This window comes from Austrofundulus limnaeus, unplaced genomic scaffold, assembly GCF_001266775.1.
Source record: "Austrofundulus limnaeus strain Quisiro unplaced genomic scaffold, Austrofundulus_limnaeus-1.0 Scaffold91, whole genome shotgun sequence".
Classification (NCBI taxonomy): domain Eukaryota; kingdom Metazoa; phylum Chordata; class Actinopteri; order Cyprinodontiformes; family Rivulidae; genus Austrofundulus; species Austrofundulus limnaeus.
In genome coordinates, this window is record NW_013952493.1 from 636,153 (window position 1) to 662,218 (window position 26,066).

Genomic DNA, 26,066 nt, shown 5'->3' on the forward strand with positions numbered 1-26,066 from the left:
GGTTCATTCTAGAGGGGTTTTCTAGAGGTTTGATAGAGGAGTTTACAACTGAATAGCAGTTCAGAAACTTTTTATTAACAAATTAATTAAAAGATGTTAACAAGGGAAGACTTGTCCATCCAGTTTTACATGTTGAAGCCAGAGTCTGACCCAGAGCCAAGAGGAGAATGAAGACAAGGAAATTGTAGTTGGTAATTTCAGACCCTAGTTGGTAGTTCCGTTGGAAATAATTGGATGTAATCATTCCAAAAACGTCATTAAAAAATAATAAAACTGAAAAAAACTGTACGGTTTAAAAAATATGACCAAAACAAAATATGCAGCTATTTTATGTAGCACCGGAGAGATTRAATTCAGCTTTACAACAAAATGGATTTAAGGGCTAAAAAAGTGGATTTTGCATAATATGTCTGCTTTAAGTTTGCTTTGTTCAAAGTAGAGACAAATGATGTCACAGCAGCCATTTAGCTGATGCTGCTTCTGTAGTTTTAAATAAACGAGTAAAAAATGTTCTGCCTGTCTTCACTTCATTAATCTCCACACACATCAACTCTCATGCTGCCACAGTAGAGGGCAGCTGCGTGTTAAAGAGGCCTCGCACCTCATTTTGCTGGTTTGAAGAATCTTTGTTTTTCTCRTGCAGTCCGATCATGTTGAGATGGGTTCACGAGACCCTGTGAGATCAAATATTTTCAGATTCATCCACCCSTTTGTCTCGCAGTATCCTGGTTGGAGCCTGATGCCAGATGGAAGTATCCGGGTGGCAGAAGCCACAGAAGACTCCCTGGGCACCTACACCTGTGTGCCTTACAACGCCCTGGGTACCATGGGCATGTCCCCCCCTGCCACTTTGGTGCTAAAGGTAGACTGCTGCTCCAGTGTTTGATGTGTCCGYTATTGAGTTTCTGCCTGTTTCTAGTTTTTTTTATGTGTGTGTGAAGGATCCCCCTTACTTTAATGTGAGGCCTGGGGGGGAGTACCGTCAGGAGGCTGGAAGAGAGCTAGTCATCCCCTGTGCTGCTTCTGGAGACCCCGATATACCGAGCATCACCTGGAGAAAGGTGAAGGAGATTAAAAAGCCACGTTCTGCACTTACACATGCCGGTTTCTGTAATTGCTTTTTTTTTTTTTTTGTTCATTAAAGGTGGGGAAGCCAAGCAGAAGCAAGCACAACATCCTACCCAGCGGCAGCTTACAGTTTGTCTCCCTCAGCAAGGAGGACCACGGAGAGTGGGAGTGTGTAGCCACCAACGTGGTCACAAGCATCACTGCCAGCACACGTATCCTCGTCATCGGTACGATCTGCACAACGCCCTCACCTCGCTCACAAWCCTCTCTAGTTATTAGGATTCACTTTGTTCCCTCTTTTCTGTGACCCCCACCTTCCAAACTCATTTCTTCCTCCCAATTTCCTCTTGAACGTCATTAAAATTTCATTTGATCCTATCTGTAATGGCTCTATTCAGGTCATTTCAAGTCTGAATCTGTAGGCAGTCTCTCTGAAGTAGAGATATCTTTTAACTCATAAAYTGACTGAATTATTAATAAAAGCATGCAGAGTTTTTAAGGTCTGCATGGCCTGAGGATGGAAACTGCAGATCTTAAATCATATCTTTCATTCCCAAGTAAATGTGTATGTTAAAGTGACAATAAACACCAATTCTACTGACTSTATTTTAAATATTAGTCATGTTTCCTTTGATCCACTTTAGTTGAATCGTTTTAATCAACCTTAAATTAATTGCTTTTATTCATAGAACTTGTTATAGCTTGTTATATATATACAACCATAGAAGTTGTTAAAGATTGCTAGTTCAGCTGCTTCTTTAAAAAGTTGTTGAGGATTGCTAGTTTGGCGCTTCTTTAAAAAGTTGTTGAGGATTGCTAGTTCGGCTGATTCTTTGAAAAGTTGTTGAGGATTGCTAGTTCGGCTGCTTCTTTTTTTTTTTTTTTGTAGATTTTTCATTAAAGAAGCATCAATAAAGTAATTTTAAAACTGTTTATTGGAAAACTGAAGCGATGCATTCTGGGTACATGACGGATTTGATTTGTGATGAGAAATGAAAGTTTTCCATGTAGTTGCTCCAGTTGACCACTAGATGTCTGTCTAACCCCGTTGGCGGATTGCTTCGACCAATTACGTCAAGTATTGAGCTCCAGCGTTTAAACTTTATTTTTTTTAAAAAGGAGCTCAGATTATAAAGTAAAATAAATCAATACATACAAAACTTTATTATGGATTACAAATGTTAACTGTTTTTGCTGGGAATGGGGGAAGTACTAAACATTGCCTTCCGGCTATGTAAGCAGACACAAAGCATTGTGGGAAATGAGAACCGTGACCAAAAGCAACAGTCAGCAAGGATGTATACATTCTCAATAAGTGTGTTTATCTGGGAGGGGTGTTGTTAGATATATCATGTGTGTTGTGATTCATTGACAGCCATACAAGATAATGTTCAAGATAATGATAACTGGTAGATAATTAGTTATTAGCGGTACAGCATTTTAATTTTAGAAAGTGCAAATCTGCTTATGAATTATAAAAATTAGTAAGACCGCTAAAGTGCAAACGAAATATTTAGGTCCGCAATTAGCTGATTTGCACTTTARCGGGCTGGTGCCCACCACTGATGGCTAGGTTTGTTTCTGGTGGCAGAACTCATCTCATAACAGTTTAATAAGCTAACCAGTTTTTAGCAGTTTTTCAAAATGCTGCTCAGAATCATCAAAATACTTTATTTATTTTTGTAGCAGCTTCTGCCCTCTTTGCAGAAGCTTTACTCCCAGGTCACGTAGAGATGTCAGCAGGTCAGGAACTCACTGCAGTGGTGGTTTTCCTGCTCAGTGCCAGTTGTCGTGTCACAGCTGGAGCCTGACTACCCATCAGCTGGCACAAAGTCACAGCGCGGCGCAGACAGCTGTGCTCCTCGGACTCCTATCTGTGGTCYCTGATAAGACCAAGCTCGGGTTTTTTTTTATTATTTTAATCCCACTGAGAAGCAGCTGGTTTCAGGCCATGCTGCACATCTGCCAGGTGGGATGGCCTGGACCTCAACGTCACATCATCCAGTCACACAGTTTACCGTTATCAATGCTACTTGTTATCATAAAGTATTWCAATTAGAGCTGAGGTGTAAGTTATGAGTTCCCGCTCTGTTTCTGTTACTGTAATCCTCTCAGGCACCAGCCCACACGCTCCTGGCAACATCCATGTCTTGCCCTCTACAACCTCTGCTAATGTGTCCTGGGAACCAGGTTATGATGGCGGCTTCGAGCAGACTTTCTCTGTGTGGTACGGTCCAGTGTGAGTGCTCTTAGTTTGACTTCTAATCAATGGCGGCAGCTTGCAGATGTGGAAACACACTGAAAGGTTTCGACCACGCTCGTATTGAAAGACGACACCGCTCCACGCTGATGAAAACATAAATAGATTTCATTCAGCCGAGTTGCTCTGAAGACCTTTCTTTTATTCACAGTGTGAACTGGGGATATTTCTGAGTATACCTCACTGTGTTTTATTTATTAAAATGTTTCTTTCTTTGTTTTTAAGGTCTAAGAGAACAGACTTCGGTCCTCACGACTGGCACTCGATGCCGGTTTCTGGTGCTCAGACCTGGTTGGTGGTGCCCGGGTTGGAGGCTGGGACGGAGTACCAGTTCAGTGTGTTGGCTCAGAACAAGCTGGGCACGGGCCCATTCAGTGAAGTTGTGACGGTCACCACTGCAGGTGGGTGCTGCTAATTAAAGCTTCCACAGCTGAGCTGCGTTCAGAAGCGTTTAATGTATTTTTAGAAGAAAAAAATCACCAGGCGCTGTGATAAATGTACCGCTCTCTGTGATGCTTAAAATAAATCACTGATACAGTGAAACCGTAAATGTGCTCTCACATTTACGGTTTGGTTGGAATAGTGTGAGAGATACCTCAGGACTTTTTCTTTTTCCCTCTGGGTTGCAAAAACGTAAAAAATAGACAACTTTTGTTTCATCTTTGTCATCTCATCCTGGTGACAAACAGTAAGTAATCTGTTTTTAAAGCAACATGCTTAACAAACACCAGCAAATGCAGTTTAAATAGTTTTCAGAATGTTTTTCTTAACTTTTCAGTTTTTGGATATTCATGGATTTTGTACAAACATTTATTCCTTAACACATGAACAATTCAACACAGATTAAAAGTAACTCATAAACTGCAGAGCTACTTGTAGCAAAACAGCTCAGATGTTAAACAGACATCATTTCCTGTGCACCGGTCAGCCCTAACACTATAAGTTCATGCCTGATTTTGTGTTGGTTTCCACACACATTCACAACAGTTCTGACATGTTGAAGCATGCACTCTGAAGTTCTGAAAGTATTACATGTGAAATCATTAACAGCAGAGCCTTTAAATCTTGTAAAACCAGAGGTGTGGTTCCTATGGGTTGGACCTGTTTTCCTTTTTCCTCCCACGGATCCTTGGGTGGACTGCAATCCAGAGAAGCTGGAGGCTGAGTCGAGTCCTGGATCTGAATCATAACCSCAGYGCTGCAGGGTGTTGGATCCTGTAAAATACCAACACTAGCCTGAATAAACACACTAAAGGAGGTATACGGTGTTTCCAGCAGACCTCAAGAAGCTGTTCAAGGTATTTTGATTGATGATGAGGTTTTCTAGCAGAAACGCTTCCTGAGCGTCACAACCTCTYTGCTAGCTTGACTTTTTCCTCCAGTTCATCCGGTTTCCACCTCTTCTCAAAGGAACTCAGTCAGCARAAGGATTTAACAGCTGAAAAAACAATTCATCACCTGCTTCCACTGATCCTGTTGTGATGCTCAGGTGATCCACAGAGATGGATTACATAGTTCATTCCATGTCACTGATAGATTATAAAGAGTTTATAGATAGGTTATTAATTCATCTCGAAACACTTTATAAATCATTAATAAATGTTTATTATGCAATAATTAAGGACGAGAAAAAGACAAAACTGTCCAGTTTCTTTCCAAATCACGAGACAAATCTGCTCACATACATATTCCATCTAAAGGTGCTTATTGAACATTTCAGACTAGGTTTCTACATTGTAAGCACAATAACGATAAGAAACACATATTTTAGTATATTAATATTGTACTGTATTACTGCATTATAAATATCCTCAACTGTCAAAGGGAGACTTATCATAAATTGTAATACAGTACGCTGTTTATTAATGACAAATAAACATTTATAAATGCCAAAAGTTAGTCTTTAATATGAAAAATCATCATTTTTAAAACTTTGTGTTGATAATCAATATTTGAAATTATTGTTCAAGCATGTAACTACTGTCAACAATGCTGATGTATCAAAAAAGTAAAAAAAGTCATGTTAACATACCATATAATCCCACCCCATCCAAAATAGTGTACAGTTTTACACTTACAAAAAGGATCCCTTTAATATTTGTGGATACAGTATTTATAATGCAGTAATACAGTACAATATTATGTGTGAAAATACATGTTTCCTAATCATTATTGTGCTACAAGGTAGTAAACTAGTCTGAAATGTTTAATAYACAAACAGATTTGGCTCAGTATTTGGAAAGAAACCAGACAGTTTTTTACCTTAATTAATGCATAATAAACACTTATTAATAATTTATGAAGTGTTTACAGATGAATTAATAACCTATCTATAAGAGGAGCCTTATTGTAAAGTGGTACCTTTGGGTCACACCTGTTATGTATATTAAATAAACCCAATCAAACACCAGAGTCATTATTAATGTTMTTAGTTCCACTTGTATGGCAGCTTGTCTGCAAGTTCAGATAAATATGCTGTTATATTTTATATTAACTTTTAATGCTGAATGTTTAGACTTTGCAATTTATCTTTCCAGATAAAATTGGAGACGGGCGACTTCTCTGAAAGATCATGACCAAGTATTACATTACAAAACTAGAAAGACAAAGATTCTGAAGAAGCGATGCACAAATCAACACTTAGAACTTAAAAAGCRGTTTGAAAAAGACGTGTTCTCAGTATAATTATCTAAATATCTTAGCAGCAAWTTAGTGATTTAATTATGTTGCGTAGAATGTTTCAGATAATTCCAAACTTCATGACAGATCATGCGGTAGTTGCTAAATAATTAGAAATGATTGTGAATTTCAGGCTCTCCCCTGGGTACCGCAGAACCACTGGTGCTTCTTACTCCACCACGATGCCTCACAGCCAATCGCACGCAACACGGTGTCCTCCTCACCTGGCTCCCTCCGGCCAACCACTCCTCCCCCATCGACCGATACATCATGGAGTTCCGCCTCGGGGAGAGGTGGGAGGTTCTGGATGACCTGATCCCATCCACCGAAACCGAGCTCATAGCAAGAGACCTGGTTCAGGTCAGTCAGATAAAATAAACATCACTGGGCTGTTTAGCATTTAATGGGTTAATGCCTTTTGTGGCAAAGCGGGAAGAAATTATAGGGGTGGACTGATTGCAGGCGTCAAAACTCACTCTAATTTTGGAAGATTTCCACTTTTTTTAAGAACTGTAACTTTTCTCATAATTTTTGGTATTTGACTGGGTTTAAAACATTTAAACAGATTTTTCTCATTAGAAAATCTACAAATAAAATCCTCCCTGTTATTGTTGTGCTTTGATGACTAAGCAATATAAATCCCTGTATTTGTTGGCAGGAGTCCTGGTACGAGTTTCGAGTGATGGCGGTCATGGATGATCTGATCAGTGAGAGCAGCAATGTAGTGGGCGTGTCCAGCACAGGTGGGTGTGTTTACAAAGAAAAGCACAACCCTTTTAAGCAGCAGTTTTCTGCATGTTTGTAGCTTTGTGTTGTTTGTTTGTTTGTTTGTCCTGTTGTCGYGGCAGATCCCTTCCCTGCTGCGGAGTTGCCTGAAGACGGGCTGGCCCGGCCGGTGGTGGCAGGWGTGGTGGCAACTATCTGTTTTCTGGCAGCGGCAGTACTGTTCAGCACTCTAGCAGCTTGTTTTGTTAATAAGCAGCACCGTCGAAAACTCAAGCGTAAACCAGGTTGGCCTTTTTTTCTTTTCCTGACACTTCAGCAGTTGATGAGTAACATTTGTCRACAGGTCGAGAACAGACCGACGTGTCGGCAGCTGTTTGTAGTGGACTCTTTTTAGTTTGGGTATCTTTCTTCTTTTATGACGTTGAAGCCCATTTCTTTATAATCTGTCCAAGTGTCTGGTTTCAATATGTGCTGATAAGCAAAAGAAAAACCTCAATTTAAATGTGTTTGTCCTCTCAGATCCTCCCTTGTCGGTGACACACTTCAGGAAAAGCATCGAGTCGCCGTAAGTAAAGACYTCTCAGAGCCCCTGCAGTCTGCCAGAGCTACTACTGTTCATCTTCTCATACACCTTTTAAAAAAAGAGTKTTTTTTTAATCACGAATGCTGTCACAGGGCAACCGGTGTCTTTGATTTAAATGAACAGCAGAGTCGACTGAATAAAAAAACAAACAAACACAAGAATGATGGGGTTCTCCTGCATGGTGTTGAAGAACATGCGCAGAAAGCTGTCTCTTGCAGATCGTGGGCAAATTTAGCCGAGTTTGAAGCAGCGAAGTCAGCATTTAATGCACAGAGCTGCTGTGTGTGTATTGATTGTTGATGCATCTGTATTCTTTAACCTTGAAACGCTGTCTGCTTTCTGCATGATTGTCAGTGTTGTACAGTATGAGTTCGGTGTGTGTTTCTCTGTTAATTTATAGACCGTGTGTATGACCGCATTCCAATCTCAAAAGACACTCATTTCTCTAATGATCTGTGTAAATCTCATTCCAGATTGAAGTGTTCATGACTTTAWATACATGAAAAACCATTAGTGTCACATCATGTTTCTATACTTTGATGAAATGATAAAGGCAGGTGAGGAAGTTTAGACTTTGTCCTTCCAAAGAGCATAGTTAGAGATGAACCAGGCCCGTGTCGTTTGTCTCCCATCGCAGGCCTCCTCTCACCCCCTTGCCAGGGGTAGAGCCCTGCTGGGACGAGCCTGCCAGGAGCAGTTTCTTGCCCCCACTGGCCAGCCCCTTGTGAGTGCCTGCCTGCACCAAATTACAGCGTGTGCTGCGCCGCACTGGCTTGGCTGCATGTTTAATCGCATTGCATAGAAGCTGTCAGCTGACAATGATAACCTGTAGCTGTAGTGGGAACTATTCCTGGAATATTTGCATGCACCAACTTTCACATTCAGGGAGAAACTTGCATTCCCCATATTGCATGTACAGTCTGGAACTGTGTACATACAATTATTACGATTTATAATCAACCTCAAAAGTTTTTCATTCCCACCTTCAATTTCTTTCTTTTTTTGGGGGGTGGGGGGTTAGAAGATCAGGCCTGATTCTGCCTTGAAATAATGTGACAAAAGCAAATTTAAAACACTTTGTTGAGGATAAGTTTGGTTCTTAGTTCGCTCTGGAGAAAATAAATGAGACTTTTAAGGGGGGAGGTGTTGGTATTTTGTGCATGATTGTCTTGTTGGGAAGTTCAGTACATCCTGACGTCTGCTGCTCAAGACTTTTTTTTTATATCCCCAAATCATAACCGTACTCATGAAAAGTTCGGTCAGCTTGATTTGCAAAAGGCATAGACCTAAGAAATACTAATTCAATTCGCTTCAATTCAATTCAATTCAGTTTATTTAAATAGCGCCAAGTCACAACATACGTTGTCTCAGGGCACTGTACATGAAAAAAGAACAATCTAAAGAAGAAAAAACCAGCAGGCTGCTTTGAATCACTTCATCACAGTCTCCCATCCTGAGCAAACGGTGGAGAGGAAAAACTCCCTGCTAATCAGGAAGAAACCTCCAGCAGAACCAGGCTCAGGACAGGCGGCCATCTGCCTCGACCGGCTGAGTTGGAGGACAGGAAAGAGACACAGCCAGACACAAAAGAACTAGTCCAGGTGCACCTACTTCTGGAAAAGAGACAAAAAGAAAAAAAAACATGTTATTGATAGAAATAATTACAATAAACATGTAGAGAAGAGAGACCAAAGACAACAGCAGAGTGAGGAAATGTGCYCAGTTTGTGCTCCAGCAGTCTGAGTCTATAGCAGCAGAAATGAAGAATAAGTCAGGAAACCTAAGTCTAACCATAGGATTTATCAAAAAAAAATGTACAAATACTAAATTTTGGTTAACTGATCTTATCATCAAATAAGGACAAACTAAACTAAATCGTAGAACAAACAGCAGCTCAATGTAATCATAGTTGTGAAGTAAACAGGTTTATTGCAAAGAGTCATTTGTCATTCTGCTGTTTGTAACATTGAGAACCTGACAATCTACTTAATCAGCTACGTTACAGCAAACCTGCAGAAGGCTGTTTATTAGGTGGATAAAACACAAAATCTGTTAGCTTTCTTGCAATCTTCTGTTTCAAAACAGTGAACAAAACYTTCTAACTCAATATAGGAAGAGAGAGATGGGCGACGCTCCTCTGGCAGAGATGCCACGATGGTCTGTGTTTTATGTTTTAAGACTGCCTTTTTTTAAACGAGGAGAGAAAATCTGAGAAATGACATATATACCGATATCTGAGCTCAGAGAAACAAGTTGGGAAGGAGAAGCCCTAAATATTCTGCCAAGAAAATAAATCTCTGTTCTGATACGGAATGGAAGCATGCAAAAAGCTCGCTATGATAAAAATATGCATACGTTGTTTTATAAATAGGTCACTCCTATAAGTGCAGTCATGTGAAGCCTATAGGGTTATTGGAAATAAAATTTGAAGCAGAGTTTTGCATGCAATATAAAGAAATAGTCAATAGTCAGTGCAGTGTTGAGTATGCTGCTCCTGGTGTGGGCAAATGAGGCCTGGATAGATGTCATCTGCTTCTCTCACATCTCCATTTGGTGCAGCAWATGAAAACTGGTCTCACATCTGCTCAAGAAGATGCAGATTCAATAGATCATGGATGCRTTATTGGTTCTACTCCCATCCCATCCCATTTGGTTCATTAGCTAAAACCCTGTCAGGGTGCTGCTACTATTACCATAAACTGGTCATTTTCATTTTGTAGTCTACTCTGGCTGCTTTGATTGAGTGCTTTGGCTTTGTATTGTGTCATTTTCTTTTAATCACGTCAACTGGTTTACTGCAWCGAAGACATTTTCTTAAAAATACTCAACCCACACTACCTCTGGGTTTCAGCACCTTGTGTCTGCGTTGTTGTTGTTGTTGTTTTTTAGGTTATCATCAGGGAAGATAAGTCCAGAGAGCTCCCCTCCATCTCGACCCCGCTCTCTTTCATCAGAGGGTTCCCACGGTCCCGGCCTCTACGTCAGAAAGCTGCCCAGCCCGCTGAAAGAAAAGGATAAAGAGCTCTCCTTCTACAAGAAAACCAAGCGTGCCATAGCCAGCAAGAAATACAGTGTGTCCAAACACGAGGCGGAGGTCACCACGCCTATCGAGCTGATAAGCCGAGGCCCCGATGGCCGCTTTGTCATGGAGACCAGCCCACCTCCTCGCCGCATCCAGGGCTTCCCCTTTGCCGAGGAGTCTGACCTGTACCCTGAGTTCCGGCAGTCTGACGAGGAGAACGATTTTGACCCCGGGCCCCTGCCACCCATCATGCCCACGCTGAGGCCTCAGCTCTCACCGACGTCCTCCAGCCTGGAGTCAACGCAGCCCCCCACCTACAGCCCCCGCCTTCACAGGCCCATGGAAGGTATGAGCTTTGCAGAGGGCAGTGCACTTCATGCCTCAGGGCAGGCCCCAGCCTCCCGCTACAGGGGCTTCCCCCAGGGCCCATTTTACGGATATCTAGGCAGYCGTGCTGAATCAGGGATCCCACCACCATTCTACATGCCTGACATCAGCCCACGTAGCTCCGCTTTGTCCTCGCCTCCTGGCACCGCAGAGGGGCCCTTTGGTTACCCCTCCATCCCCGAGGAGAGTGGAGAGATGGAGCACCATCAGTACACTGCCTCTGGTCACTCTCTGTCTCACAGCCCTCCTCCTCGCTCACCTGAAAGCTGGCAGCCTCACGAGTTACCTTTTCTGGGTCTAGAGGGCCCACGGTTCATATACCCACCTCACCATCCRTTACATCACCCCCAGGACCTCCCTGACCCACCCCCTTACCCWCCTCACTCTATTCCCCCTAGTCGCCTGCACCTTCCTCCCCTAAAGGATCCGACGAGCCCTGGACTCCTGCAGCTGGAGGTCCCTGTGGCTCCACCAGGCAGAGACAGGCCCCTAGGGCCTCCGGTTAGGCGTTTAGCTATGCAACAGGCCCAGAGTCTCGGCCAGCTCAGACACACGGCCCACGGTGTGGGTGTACCAGTGTTGCCTTACCCTGACCCGGCAGCCCGTGCAGGGAGCCCAAGCACAGCCCCCAGTAGTAGCCCTCAGTCCTGGCTCAGCCCGAGGGCGGGGCGCCGGGCAGACCCCAGCCTACCCCCGTTAGTCCTTCAGCCCTCCCGCCTTTCTCCACTGTCCCAAAGCCCCCTCAGCACCCAGCCAGGTTCCCCAGATATTCTAGTGCGGCCCCCTCCACGCCCCAGCATCCTCCGCACCTCTCGGTCTCTGGAGATGCCCGAGATCGCCCTGCAGCCCTCGGCCACAGTCAGYTTCTCTCGGCGGTCCTCCCTGACCACCTCTCCAACCCAGAGCCAGGGCGCCAAGCAGCCCAGCCCCGGTTACCACATGTCCTACGCCTCCACCGCAGCCAGTTACCCCTCCCAGTCCCCCTCTCCTCCTCCAGAGGGCAGAGATGTTTTCGGGCAGAGGCCATCCCAGAGAAGGACAGAGGAGGAGATGCTACCCTCAGAGCCCTCTCAGCTCCAGATCTCAGCCTCAGGGTAGGTGATCCACTCCAGCAGAGATTAGACACAGAGGAGACTTGTCTCCTCATCTGTTTTCGTTTGACATTTCTTTTAGTATTTATCCACACGTTTACCTTGGTGTTTCCATTTAGAAGTAATAGGGATGCATATTTACTGTAATATGCAGAAGGCATGTAATTGCATTTAGCACACGATGTGTTCCATTATAAAAAGGACTCTAAATTTGAAAATTTAGTGTGTTCAATTTGATTTTAATTTTAGTGATTTTTTTTTAATTTGCACAATAAACTTCCMAAATATGCAAATACATTTTTAAACAAACATTTTACATTTTAAAGCATCAATGTTAAAATATCTAGTTTATTGTTTTAAAGTTATTGTGTTCTCTACACTTTAAAAATGTAACATTTTTAATTAGTATGGGCAAATTTTAAATAATTGCAATATGATAAATTAGCAACAAAAGAGCAAACCTGACTGAGATGTTTTACTACGATTTAGTACTTTTAAAGTCTTAATGTCTGACTTTTATCTTCTCTCACCAGAACATTTGATTTGTCTTTTTTTACTTTTTCAAAGAACAAGATTGCTTTTGTAGAAAACATTTGGGCCTTTAGAACAAATTTAATAAACCTGTATGTCCAAGTGCAGACTTTGTTTGAAATAAAACAGCACAATATAATTTTTAAGTCTTTTCTATTTAAAATCTGAACTAGTTTTAAGAAGATTGTAGGCCACCCTGAGAAATGGCCAATAATTAACTAAATAAAATAAAATATCCTCCTAAAATTCTGTTCTGGCTTTTAGTTTGGGTGCCACCCCATTGAAACATATCTAGAGGTGCCATCATTTCCTAAAAAATAGGGGAAAAAATTGTAACTCAAAATATTTTTTTCTTAACAATTGTTTTAGTCTTGTCAAGTTGTTAGCTTTTACACACTGCATTATTGTAACTTTTAAATTGATTACGCAAMAAGAAAGCTGTTTTAATGACAATAAATCATTTTAACAGATGCTTTTTATTCCTCAGCTACATGCACATAGGTCAATGGAAGCCTTATGTAAACTTTAAACACAACACAAACAGCTTTATGGTTTTAAACCTACATGAAAGGCAGGTGTACATTTACATTTCAGAGTTTTTTTTTAACTGATCAAACTGAGCCCCTCACACCCACCTCACAGCTGTAGACGCTCCGATCATAGGAAAGCTAAAGCTACGAGCTAAAGGCCGAGACTTTCTGCTGCACTCTCACCGGCCTTTGAGGAAAAGTAGCTTATAGGGCTGCTGCTTTGTAGAGGGTGAGGGTCTTACCTGATTTGTTTTTGATTGATCTCAGCTATCTGGGCAGCGTTGTTGTGACCCGGTCCCCTACGCCACAATAGGTAAGGGTCGGACCCATGTCTGAGAGGGGAGGGGTCAGCAGGGGGAGGGCTCTAATCACTCTCTCCTTTAAAGGGGAATCGCTTTGGGTCGTTCCTCTGTGCTGGATTCAAGTGAAGTAATGGAAGTAATGATTGCAGGATACATTTATCAGAGCAGCGCCTGCTACGGCGTGGCCTGCGGTAATGAAGCTTCTGAGCAAGCTTGAGGAGAAGCTTTGGTGTTTGATTTTTTGCATTTTTATTKCTTAAATATGGACTTTAATCCCTCCAAAAAAAAAAAAATAAAAAATAAAACAAGCCTTGAATCAACAGAGGACGCACTTGAAAGACAGACTCAAGTATTCCCCTTTAAAGCTTTGTTCCATGTGCAAAATGCCATGCATGCATTCTCTAAACTTCTCTCTTTGACCAAACAAATAACAACAATTTTCAAACTAAATTCTTTGTCACATCTGTTGTCTTTAGTGCTTTATTTTTTCTTGTCATGTGACCGTTTTCTATTGGCCATTTCTTCTTCCTGTCATGTGACTTGTTCTTTAACGGCCATTTCCTCTTCCTGCCATCTCCTCCCGTCAGCATGGTGAAGCCTCTGTACGCAGTGTTCATGTTTATCAAACTGTGCTGTATAGTGTTTATGTATATGGAAAGATTTCTTTTAACACACTGGGGCGTTTGCCCACATAACATAAGAAATGTCTGATTTTTCTTTCTATCCGGGATTGTTGCAATTCTCCATTTTGCCTCTCCCCCTCCCCTTCTCTGCTAATGGCTGTCGATCTCTCTCTCCACAGTGACAGATGATGGACAGAGTCTCTAAAGCTTTGTGTTCTTTTCATACAGTACCTTTTTTTTTCGCCATGACTTGACTTGATCACGTGATTGAGTCAACGTTGAAGCTGAATACAGTGTTTGTGAAACTACTTATATTCTTAATGTTTTTCTGTTTGAAACGGACAGCAGAATGAGTGTTTATTCGAAGGTAAAGCTGCCTGTGGAACAGAGCGGGAAGGTTTTTCATATGATTTTTTTATTTTGTTTTGATTAGACATTGKTTACTTTTCATTCAACTTGGCATGTATCCCTCATGAAATGAAAATAGTTCTTCAGCTTCCTGTTTATCTTTTTTCTTATTTGTAAGGSAACCAATTTTCATTTGACCAATCAGTGAACGGTCAGAGAAATGCTGACTGACACTTTTGAAGGGTTTGGCATTCTTTTCCAATTRCTTCGAAACATTTGCTAAAATTAGACATTGGTGACCTCGTTTAAAAYAATTATAGATATAAAAGTGGATTGTATTTTTTTTATCTGTGAAGTATTTACAGTTGTTGGACAAATTAGCACAAAAAGTGCAATTTAGAGTGCATAAATCTGATTTACTCATAATATTTTAATGGTAGATTTGGTGAATACAAGTAATAGTTTACATCAGTACAATTGTATTTTTTTTAGTTTTTTTCTTTAAACCAATTCTAGTCAGATAAAAACATTTTATACATTTTTAAGGCTAAAGAAATGAAAATAACATGAGATTTAATCGTAAAAAACATTTTTCATGAATCCATATATCCCCCCTTTTTGTTTTTATGGAAGACAATTTCTAAATTAATAAATGCATCAAGCCTGCTTTTACAAAGATATCGGAAAACAAACTAAAAATATTTGATTGTGGAGACATATGTATAATGGTTCAAAATGACATGAAAAAATCACAACCATCAGGATTGAAATCTTGCCCCAGATGGCTGTGAAAACACAACTACTTGTGTCAAAATGTTGGAAATATTATGCAGTTCACTCATCTGCAAAACATTAAGTAAAAAAATAATAATTATTGTCTTTATGTGCCCACAAAGAAAGCAAGTTTCAATACATTAGGCCCCATAATGTTAGATAAGTTGTTGCCATTTTACGTATCTCAGTAAAATAGTAAGATTAGGTATAATGTATATGAATTTTATTCAGTTTACTTCATTTCATGGGCAAGAAAACAAAATAATGATTAAGTTYAATTTAAGCATTTAGTGTAGGGATAAAACACCTGTAGTGTGATGAGATTCATTACAATGTAAAGTGATTGATTTTTAAGATTTATGTCATTTTCTGTAGAAGTTTCATATAATCAATAAAACTGCTGACATCAACAAACCACATCCTGAAAGAAAAAAAAAACAACAATTTTTAAAATCTAGATTATAAAAGTCACTCATTATGATGCATTTGTTATGAAGTCTGTAGTGTCAGCATGTTGGTAAAGCTCTTATCAATAATGTGATTTAGTTGTTGGTGTAATTATGGAGGCGCATGTGTCAAAGGCTGCCAACCCCCAACACACAGCACATCAATCCTTGTTGTCATGGAGAATTTCAAGAGAATTGGCAATTAATCCTCATCCTTACAGGAATAATCATTTTGTAAAACCAGAAATTATTTTCATTTTATGAGTCTTATACAGCGAAAAGATCAATATTGCCAACATTTCTAAAGCAGTCACTATTTAAAGATTAAACCCGAGTGCAGTAAGCGCTGTTACTGTCTAAACCTGTGGCTCTTACTGCTTTTAGTGCAAAAACTAATGATATTATATAACAAGAGTTTAGTAAATATTTAGAAAATGGGATTTTGAAATTTGTTTTGCATCTAAATGTTGAGCTTGGTCTTTAATGTAGTGACTGTTTAAGAGCAATAACAGTTCCACCAATTCCACTGACACCTTCTGCCAGCTACTCTTTCTCTTTCTTTCTTTCTCTTTGTAAAATGTTCTCATCCATCAAAGCAAATAGAAAGCGAAATKTCATCATCTTAGTCAAGCAGCTCGTAGTAGACGCTCAACAGCTCATCAAACTCATATAGCAGCTGCTGGAAATAGTGATGAAAGCGCCGTTTTGTCTTTTTCTCTGAGACGTGACCGAGCACGAGCCGCCGAATTAACGCAGAACAATGTGCGTGTCTGTGCTGCCTCTCGTCCTCCCAGGGAACCTCTAGGTGCGTCTAGTGACACTGCCGGGTCTGAGAGCTTACCAGCACTGCTACATCACTGTATAACTAAAGCAAAGGGAGCGGCTGCCAACAACAATAACAACACGACATCCGCAAAGAGAACAGGTGGGTCTGAAGGCTGGGGGAAGCACAGAGAGGCTGATGTTAGAAGCTGTGTGTTAAAGGGGACATGTCGTGCAAAATCCACTTTTTTTTCCTTGTCATTGCATGCAYTATGTTGTGTACCTGGAGTTTCTAGGCGTTCAGAAAAGTTGAATTTAGTCTCTGCCAGTGCAATGTAGATATCTTTATATTTTGTTTTCAACCCATTCAGAAAATAGAAAAAAAAGAACAGGTCAAAAAATATAACCCAAAGAGAATATAAAGGTATTTTAGACTAAATTCAACTTTTCTGCRCTCCTAGATGCTCCAAGTACACATCAAAATGCATTTAAGGGCTAAAAAAAAGTGGATTTTACATATGTCCTCTTTAAAGGGGCAATATTATGTGTTTCCCAGGCATATATTGAAATTCTGTACCACAATAAAGTAACGATGTCACCTTCAGTTGACTTCTCATCGTATCAGTTTCTAAACACCTTGAAATTGATCTCTGTCGCTGTAAGAACCTCCTTCCAATCCCGTCACGCCCATTTCAGCACGTCATCATAGCCGCTTCTCTCTGCTGTTTACTACCTGGAGCGTCGTAGCATGCTTTGTTGTAATGATAATTTAAAAAGCAGCAAGATTGTACAGTATCAGTTTTGGAAAATTGCATCTTACGAGACATATGAACCTTACTGTCGGACCAGAAAGTACGTTTTCTAAAGAATCGGAGTGATTACAGAGACAACATTTCAGCTGGTAAGTTTATTTCAGTCGCTCACACATACACACACACATAATAAGTTACAAATCTTAACACATAGACCAAACAACGATGTAAACAAAACAACGTGATTTGTTTTTCAGCTTACCTGGGCAGGTGACAACGGTGTTTAATCCAAAAAGGACTGAAATGAAAAGCTGTTAGTATTGGAGCTACAGACGTGGTTTTTTACCTGTGTTCGTCGACAAACTAACAAGCTAAACTGAGGTCCTCCATCCATATTTTCAGTTGCAGACTGAGTCATTTTTTGCATTCCCCTCTCTGCCATGTGGATGGAGGACCTCAGTGATGAGAGGAGAATGTGTAGCGCTGAGCTAATACATATAAGGCAATATAGCGTCAGTGCTTGTGCTAAAGCTAACAGGCTAATGTGAGGTTGTTCTTCCATGAAGCAGCTCTGTTGTCCTCCATCYATATTTTCAGTTCCAGGCTGAGTCATTTCTACCTTCTCCTCTCTGTCAACGCTCTCWGGTTTCATTTAAAAGAGTCGATCGTCAGATATTGTCCAAGATTAACCTTCAGGGTGGATATAGCTCGCTAGCAGCCTCGCACCGAGGACCTATCCACGTCATCATTTACCCAGAATGCTTTGCATGTAAATAAAATGGCCCCATCCATGTAATATATTTTTAAACTTTTAGTTTAAAAATTATAAAAACTAAACATCCTACAGTATTTTTTTTCAGTATCTTTATTTTACAGTTAAAATATATGTTTATTAAATAAAGTCTAATGTCACAACTAATCACGGATCCCTTTAAAGAAACGACATCAAAACAAGTTGATCTGAGTCACGCCTCAGAAAAGGGGTGAAAGAGAGGCTTGTGGAGTTATGATGAGGAGGAAATCAGACAAAAAGCCTTGGGGTTCCACTTTATATAGACCCCAAATGAACAATTTAAAATGTGAAAAAGAAGGATTTAAAAGCTTGAYGTTTATTTTAACACATGCCCCTCTCCTGTCTTGTAGATGCGTCTCCCTCTCAGACCCAGCAGCAATCCCAGACACCYCAAGAGGGAGAAGAGCTCGACCTCCATCGAAAGAGTAAAAAGCAAAACAAAAAGAACCCTTACCGCTATTTGACCTCCTTCCTGCATCGCAGGCAGTCTGAGGAGGACCAGACAGGCATTCTGGCCAGTGCAGACTCTGAGGGCCCAAATTATGGAACTCTACGCTGACCTGCCTGCCCATCAAGCCATTGGACTCGACTAAACAGGCCCCTTCCTGAAAAAAAAACAAAAAACAAAAGAACAAAAACAAAGGAAAACACCTCAGCCCTCCCTGCTCCACTATAGTAACAAATATGTTTCTTATAATCTCTAAAAGTTTGATTTATATTAATGGAGCAGGAAACATCGTGCTGAATCCTCCGGGGCTGGAAATCTCATCTGAAGACAAGAACAATGGCTTCAAGCTTATTTTATTTTATTTTTTCCTTTTTCCTGGGGGAAAATTTCACTTGAAAAATGCTCTGAAAATATATAATGTACATAAATAGTAAAAACAAGGGAAATAAGCTTCCTCTTACAGTAATAAAATGTGTTGGTTGAGTATGTCACAACACGTTAAAGATTTTTCACTCACTTATCATTGAGGGGTTCATATCTTTAGGTTTTTCAGTGAACTGTTAAGCCTGGTGCGTCCTTCTACAGGGACATGAGTCTACCTTTCCTACAATACAAATAGTGTCAGTATTTAAAAAACACAGGGTTCTTACCACAAAATATACCTCAGAGTAAACGCAGAGTTGCTGTAATTCTTGTGGTATAYTGTACTTGACCTTTTTACACATGAAAGGTATGAATAAAAAGGTTTATAATGCTCACTACTCATTCAAACGGATAATATGGCCTAAACTTAATCTTATTTGGAAGCTTTCGTTTAATTGATAATAGCTGGCTTATTAGTTTGGTTCGTGATTCGATGCCAACCATTAGAGGAGAGTGTCTTAACGGCAGTGCTTCGACGGCTCAGTGTGGCTCTGCGGCGCAGCATTAAGACCGCGCTCATAGCCTTCGTGAGATCTCCAACGAATTTTGGACTTTTATGCTTTTACAGAGGCTGGACTAAAGGGCAGCGTGACAAAATTGTGAAGTGTCTATACGTATGTATTTCATTCTTAAAGAATTATTTGTAAAAAACGGTGGGGCACATCTCAATGTGCCTTTTTTTTGCCTTTGTTGATTTTTCTGACATAAACTGCCTTTTTCCTTTGCCTTTTTCATATTTGTCACAATAGAAGAGCAAGAAACTACAATATTATGTGTGCTTTTACTTTCTCTGCCAAGGACACATGAAAGAACATGCCACAGAGAATGCATTACTCTTGCGTTTAGTTTCTACGTTTTGTTCTTCTTTTTTTTTTTACATTCCTGTAACTGATTCAACTGTGTAACAAAAAAAAGTACCCGAAACAAAAGGAAATGGGTGTTAGAAAAGGCAAGAAGCCAAAAGCACTGTACATGCAAAAAGAACCCAGTGGTGCAGTGTGGATGTTGATGTTGAACAGCAGCCGTAAGGGGAGAAGGCGATTGCTTCACTGTTAACGAGCAACGGAAAACGCTCAAAGAAACGGCCACCCTGACTGTTTATCTTTTACAAATGTATATTACTTGCTAGCTACTTCGCTGTATGTTTATTAATTTTAGACACTAACCGATATTGAATGTATGTTTTGCTGTACAGGAAATGAATGTCCCAATGTCACAGTGCATTGAATGACCCATTATAATGCTTGTAGTGCAGCTGTTATTGGTGAGATGACCCGTTTGGCACAAGAGGTCTAAATTCCTGAATGCAGTCCCGTCACAGGTTCTGAGCCAAATTCCCTTTGCTTCGATGGCTACGCTAAAACTATGTTTTATTTTGTTTTTCTTTGGCCAGTTCAGTCACTCAGACACAKCCAACAGATCACAACTTTTTCTTTTTACAAACAAATCCGAAGTTTGGCGCTAAATCAAAGGTCTTGCGCTATCCACACGAATGACTCTAAAACCTTTTGACCAATAAGGAAGTGGTGATTGCTTGAAAGTGAGCAWCAAAGTGCATATTCTACTTTAACAAATTGGTTACATGTAAGATATAGGGGAAATAATCTATATTTGTTATGTAATGTACATGGTGTGTATTGTATTTGCAAAGATAAATCAAACCATGTTTTACAGAAAGACCTTCTTGAGGATGTATGAAAATAAAAACACACAAAAAAAAAATGGGAAGTATCCCAAAGTAAAAAGAAATTAGATTATATATCAAAGTATTTGCTTACAGTACGGCTTTAAGTGGATGTTTTAAAAACATTTTAAGGTGCCTAATTTGTCATACTTTAGCAGATATTATTTTATCTGAAGAAGAAAAAAAAAAAAGAAAACTCAATGTTAGTACCGTACAGTGTATTATTGCCATAGCCCGCTGGCTGCACAAGTTGAGTAGTATTTTCTCTGATGTATAGTATGTGGATGCCCATTGGGGAAAGCTTTAGAAGCAGAAATGTGTTGCCCTCTTATTATTATATTTCTCAAACAAAAAGTAATAATGTATTTTTACCCGCTCATGAGCACACATATAGAATCACGTCCGATCTCTTTGCTTCACGTGTCCAAAGCAAATAAACAGAAGGAAAACAGTTTTTCCTAAAAGTTAACAGACATGCTGTAGACATGTACAAAACGTGCTGTGGAGGAAATTGTGTTTACATTAGTTTGATGAAATACAGTGTGTTAGGGCATAGATGCTTTTGAACATTAGGACTTGGTGCTATGTTTAACTTTGTGGTGCTGTAGAATAGAGGTCAATTTTTATTTTTATTTTCCCCGTTTCCACAAGACTTTGTACTAATCTTAACAGTGTGACAACCGTGATAGACCGTACTGGAAAGTAGACATATAACCTCAATTATTAGAGACTTGTGACATTCAATGAACTCAAAATGACCTGTTTTTTATAGTGTGTTTGCAATGTCTGTCTGTGCTTCCAAGGTACCCTCTCTAAAATGTACTTGTGATGATATCGAAAATACTAACCCAGCCTAAAAGGAAGAACTATAGTCTGACTTAGATTAGTACTCACCACAGGACACATTGGAGAGAATCTGAAAGCATTATTGGGTCAGGTTTGGTCTTTTCTACACACTTCTTCCTGTAATCTCTTTGGTTAACGGCACTGTTCTTCAAGCACACTACCGCAGGGACGAAACCGTCTCACGTCGTCACCCCACCACCTTTTTTGAACAACGAAAAGGAAATCTGATTAGTACTGTACAGAATAGCCATGAGTGGTCCACATTTGCATTTATTTTCCTGTTAGAAAGCACTGGGAAGGCTCACCCCCTCTCTCTCCCCTCCCCCACACACACACACACACACACACACGGTTTTTACAAATAGATGTTGTCTTCCGGGCTTTTTCCTCACAACTTCAACAGAAACATGTACAGTGTTTAAGAGGGCTGCTTTGGAACGTACTGTTAGCTACATTTTTTTAGTTCTGTTTCTTTGGGTTTTTATTCGATTCTTTTCGCTTACAGCTTTTAGTGCATCACTAGTTGCTGGTTGGATGATTATTAGAACAGATTTGATTTCATATTGTATTATTCTTGCATGTAGAGACAATACAAAAACGCCTATTTAGCAGTCATTCATGACCATCTGAGCTGGTTGTTATTGGACAGAAGCTAGAAGTATGTAGTAATTTCAATATTCTCTTTTTTTATTTATTTATTTTTCTTCATGTGTACCAGCACTGAGAAACTAGAATGTATAATTACCGTAGGCTACAATAAGCACTACATCGTTGACTGTTTTAGCTAATGCTCATACTCAAGCAAACAGTGCTGAAAGGAAGAAAATTTCTCACTTTCCATTTCACATTCATCCACTGAACTCTGTGCTGTACATCTCATGTTTACATTCTGTACTGTACATGTCTTTTTTTCATACTTTGTCCTCATGATGTTCATATGTAAATACTTCAAAATCCTTTTTTTCCCACTTTTTTAAAACGATAACCTGATTTTTTAAAATTTTTCCTCAACTTTTGATTTTATTTTTTTGTAAATTTGTCATTCTGTTCTGTCACTGCATCAGGTATTTATGCTTCACTTAACTTTTTGTAAGCAATTAACTCATACTGTATGGTGCTGTACCAAAGCCTTATGTAGAATATTTGTATTACTTTTCTCTTGTTTGCCACTGCTGTCCAGTGAACTCTGTATTGTCTGAGATCATGTCTTAATCACTCATCATGCTCAACTGCCATGGATCTCATTTCTTTCTYTTCTTTTTTTTTCTTTTCTTTTTTAATTTCTTTTTTGAGGAAGCAGAAACCCGAATGAACTATGGTGCAAAAACACACTCGGGCCTGTTACCCAAACTGGCCTGGATGTACAGCAGCAGTCGCCATCACCAAGCCTTTATAAGGAAAATGCACAGGCTCACTCCTGGTGGCTCATCATGACGTAGACATGGGCCTAGCACATGATCTATGCTCTATCTATGGTATGTCTGTGAGAAAATGAAAGCAGTGTTGTACTCATGTCACCATATCATTTCAAAAGCTTAGTCCTATACAAAATTTTCCTCACAAATTTTTGTATTTTGATATAATAAAAAAAAAATCAAAAGAGGTTGAATTTTTCTGGTGTTTTTGTCTCCAGGCCGGGGGGTTTGTGTTGTAGTTTGTACACTGAACACAGGGGGGCAAGTGTTGGTCAGAAAGTAGGAGGTGTAAAGGTAATAACTGCTTAATCAGTTTTTTATATAGCTTTATTTCTAAAACACTTCACGTGAGTACATACTTTAGAATTCCCCTATTCTTTCAAAACAAAAAAAGGTACAAAGTTGAATTTGATATCTGACAAACTCATTCTAATTTTATGAATTATTTGACCCACTTTTGTATTTTCTATTCAGAGGTTCTTTTGAAGTGAGGCTCYGTGAAAAGGTTATGAACAATTACTATTTTGCTTATTGTAAATAACCGTTTGAATACCTTCAGTTTTGGGAAATAGAGGCTAAATCTGACCAAAGTGAGAGGCTAATGGCTAGTTCAAGCTAGCCTACAAGACCAAAGTGGTTTGCAGGCATTTTTAAACAACTTCTGTTTTAAATGTGGTTTGTATAAATTCTATTTTATACTTACATCACTATCAGTTTTGTAATGCATGGTAATTTGCACGCCATTTTAGGTCTAATCATGAATACAAACAACTCCAGGAGCAGCTAACTGTARCACTTMCCATGCAGCCTGGGGCACTTCCTAAAGGAATAATATTTTTGCTGGGCTGGTTGTGCCATGTGAAACTGATGGAAGTACAAAAATTTGTAAAGCATTATTTGCATGAACTACCTTTTTAAAAAGTAATTTTAGGTCTTCAGAGTCATTTGTTACTGCTTAAATTATGAAAATATCTTAAAAATGGCAAATGTTTTTGTTTTATAAGCTTTTCACAGACACCTTTTAAAAAAAAATCCCAAGGACTGGATCGTGTGGAGGACCCAATGTAGAAGGAAAACAAATATCCTGAAAGACGTTTGCCCGAACGACCTTTGTGCTTTTGTAAAAATTCCTTTAGGAAGGGTGGGAAGCAAACAAATGAGCTGCRCACACCTGAGTAAAATGCAAAGTTCAGTTAATCCACTGTTCAAACACTCCAAACCTTTGAGGCCTTGTTGCCTACGTTCAAACAAAGTAAACTCATGAATACTAAGGTTAGTGCTTTGTATTATTCATGTTTGGTGCTACTACATTTTTAGGCCCAGGAATTGGTTTTAGTCCAGGACACTTTGGTTCACACTTTCTGAAAGGAGACATCCTATTTATTGTTTGTTTTGTTTTGAAGTACATTTTTAGTGTTAAGCTTTATCTTAATTATTATTWTTATCTCATTCAATAAGCTCCACCCATCACCATGCCTGTAACTATCATTATATTAATAGACTCCTACAATGGAGTCTTTTGTTTCTGTGTTGTTTTTTTAATCACCAGGGTTAGTTTAATGTGTGAGTCAGAAGAAAATGCTCAAAAGGATACCTGCAAAGGAAATGTAAGAATTTCAGAATAAAACAAGTCTATTTTTTTCTGCCATTTGTGCTACATATGGTTAATCTGGGTACTTATTTGAGGGTTTTTGTATATCCAAAATCTCAAAATACAAACCATAAGAAAAAGATGGACAGTTGGGTTTCTTACAACTCCTGAAACAAGCATCAAAGAAATTAGATGTAAATATGAGAAACAAGGWTTCAGAKAATGTAGCCTTTTGACTAAAATATACTGCATGGCTCTTTGAAGGGTTTCTTTCAAAGAACAGTTCGGTTTTGTTCAGTTAGTCATGTGGCACACTGTACAGCGATGTATAGCTCCACCATACATCACTACATACCGTAGTCAAGTTGTGGCATAAGACAAACAGTGGTACCTCAGTTGCTGCACTTCTYCCTTTTACCTGGTCTTCTTCATCTCAGTGGAAAAGCAAAGGAGGAGCCATCTGCATCTGAGGAGGAGAACCTAAGGTGTGGAAAAAAAAAAACAATAGAATGACTCTCAACTGTCTGCATCTCAGCTGTCATTGTTCACTTTAAAGAGCCGTAAGAAAAGTTCGGCTCTTTGTGAACTTCACATTTCTAGTGCTAAATTCTGAGTGTGCAGGCCCTGGCTTAAAACAAACAAACAAACAAACATTCAAACAAACAAACAAACAAACAAACAAACAAAAAACAAGGCAGCTCCCTCATAAACTAACATTTTTGTTTCAGTTTTGGACAGTAGAAGTCAATGCAGTCAATTTGTTCATCTTTTTGCAGTCTCTGGTTCCAAAAAGCACAACATGACAGCACCAGGAAAATGGGAACCTGTGTAAAAACAGGTTTGGGGAGGTTATTATGCAAAATAATTTTTTGTTACAATGTTATTTCCTTCATGAAAACCAAGAGTGTTGCTTTGACTCGTGTTGAGAAAACCTTGAATGTCCTGTGCCATGTGTGAACATTTGCTGGTACAAAGCACCGCCTACAAAATTCCCCCAGCCACACCCCTCCCCTGAAATAATTATATGAAGTGGGAGTGTTGGAAATGGTAGGAGGTTCTTAAAGAGACAAAGGCCARTTATTAACGGTGACACTTTGATTGCGGTATATAATTGAACGATGTGGCTGGAAAACACACAATTACCCCCTTTTTAATAAACTGAAAGGTATAGCCTATATACAAAGCCATTTATTCTGCTGACTTGACACAATAAAAGTTTAATGGATTTTTGCAGAAACTAATGAAGGAAAGCCCACTTTCATCCTAGAAGCAACACAAAACTCCCCATTCTGTGTTTTGGTGAAAAACAAGAAAACAACTTGCTGCAGGAGGATTTGAAGAGCAGTTTTCACTCCTCTCACTGTCACCACCCACCCACAGAGTGCAGGCTTATGTAATTCAAGCATTACCTAACTCCACACAACCACTGCGCCTCCTCCAGCTGATGAGCAGCACCCTCACTGCAGCAGCCTAGATCCGACTGAAGAAGGTCCGAGGGTGGGTGGGGGGAGACCCCAGGAGGACCCATTCTGCAACCCCGAAGGGGCGCGCGCGGGCACGGAGAAAGCAGTTCATCCGTGCGCGCTCCCAGCCAGCAGACTCCGAACCAAAGTCGCCGCCGCCGCCGCCGCCGCTGCCGCCGCTTCCCGGCTCGCCCTCAGCGCGATGCCGCCCCCGATCCGGGGCTTTCCTCCCGAAACCATCTACCTCAGATGATCACCTGCGCTCGGAGTGCGCGCGTGCGAGCTGCGTGTTTCTGCAGTGCGATGCTGACGGCATGTTTCCTCCTCGTCGTGAAGCTCAGCGGCGCTGCGCAGCGTAGAGGAGCAGCAGGAGGCGCAGGAGGAGGTGCGGAAGGAGCGGGAGCGCTCACAGGTAGGCTGCGTGACACGAGCGGACCGCGATTCAAGCTGCGGCTCCTCATTAAAACTGTGTGTGTGTGTGTGTGTGTGTGTGTGTGTGTGTGTGTGTGTGTGTGTGTG

The 26,066-nt window shown here is 40.2% G+C and overlaps 2 protein-coding genes across 2 annotated transcripts in view; both read left to right on the plus strand.

Moving 5' to 3' along the window:
* igsf9ba (immunoglobulin superfamily, member 9Ba) overlaps positions 1-22,681 on the plus strand; it is a gene marked incomplete in the record, with an annotated part of 78,670 nt that extends 55,989 nt beyond the window's left edge. Inside the window, 12 exon segments of the mRNA XM_014012429.1 lie at positions 722-862; positions 942-1,061; positions 1,145-1,295; positions 3,184-3,307; positions 3,554-3,729; positions 6,141-6,367; positions 6,666-6,750; positions 6,856-7,017; positions 7,253-7,298; positions 10,206-11,819; positions 16,165-16,295; positions 18,028-22,681. Of these exon segments, the coding sequence (XP_013867883.1) occupies positions 722-862; positions 942-1,061; positions 1,145-1,295; positions 3,184-3,307; positions 3,554-3,729; positions 6,141-6,367; positions 6,666-6,750; positions 6,856-7,017; positions 7,253-7,298; positions 10,206-11,819; positions 16,165-16,295; positions 18,028-18,236 (3,186 nt within the window).
* A 2,820-nt stretch (positions 22,682-25,501) lies between these two features.
* Positions 25,502-26,066, plus strand: part of arhgap32a (Rho GTPase activating protein 32a) — a 32,643-nt gene continuing 32,078 nt past the window's right edge. The window contains exon 1 of the mRNA XM_014012430.1: positions 25,502-25,959. The gene's annotated coding sequence lies outside the window, so the exon portion shown is untranslated. The remainder of the gene's footprint in view (positions 25,960-26,066) is intronic.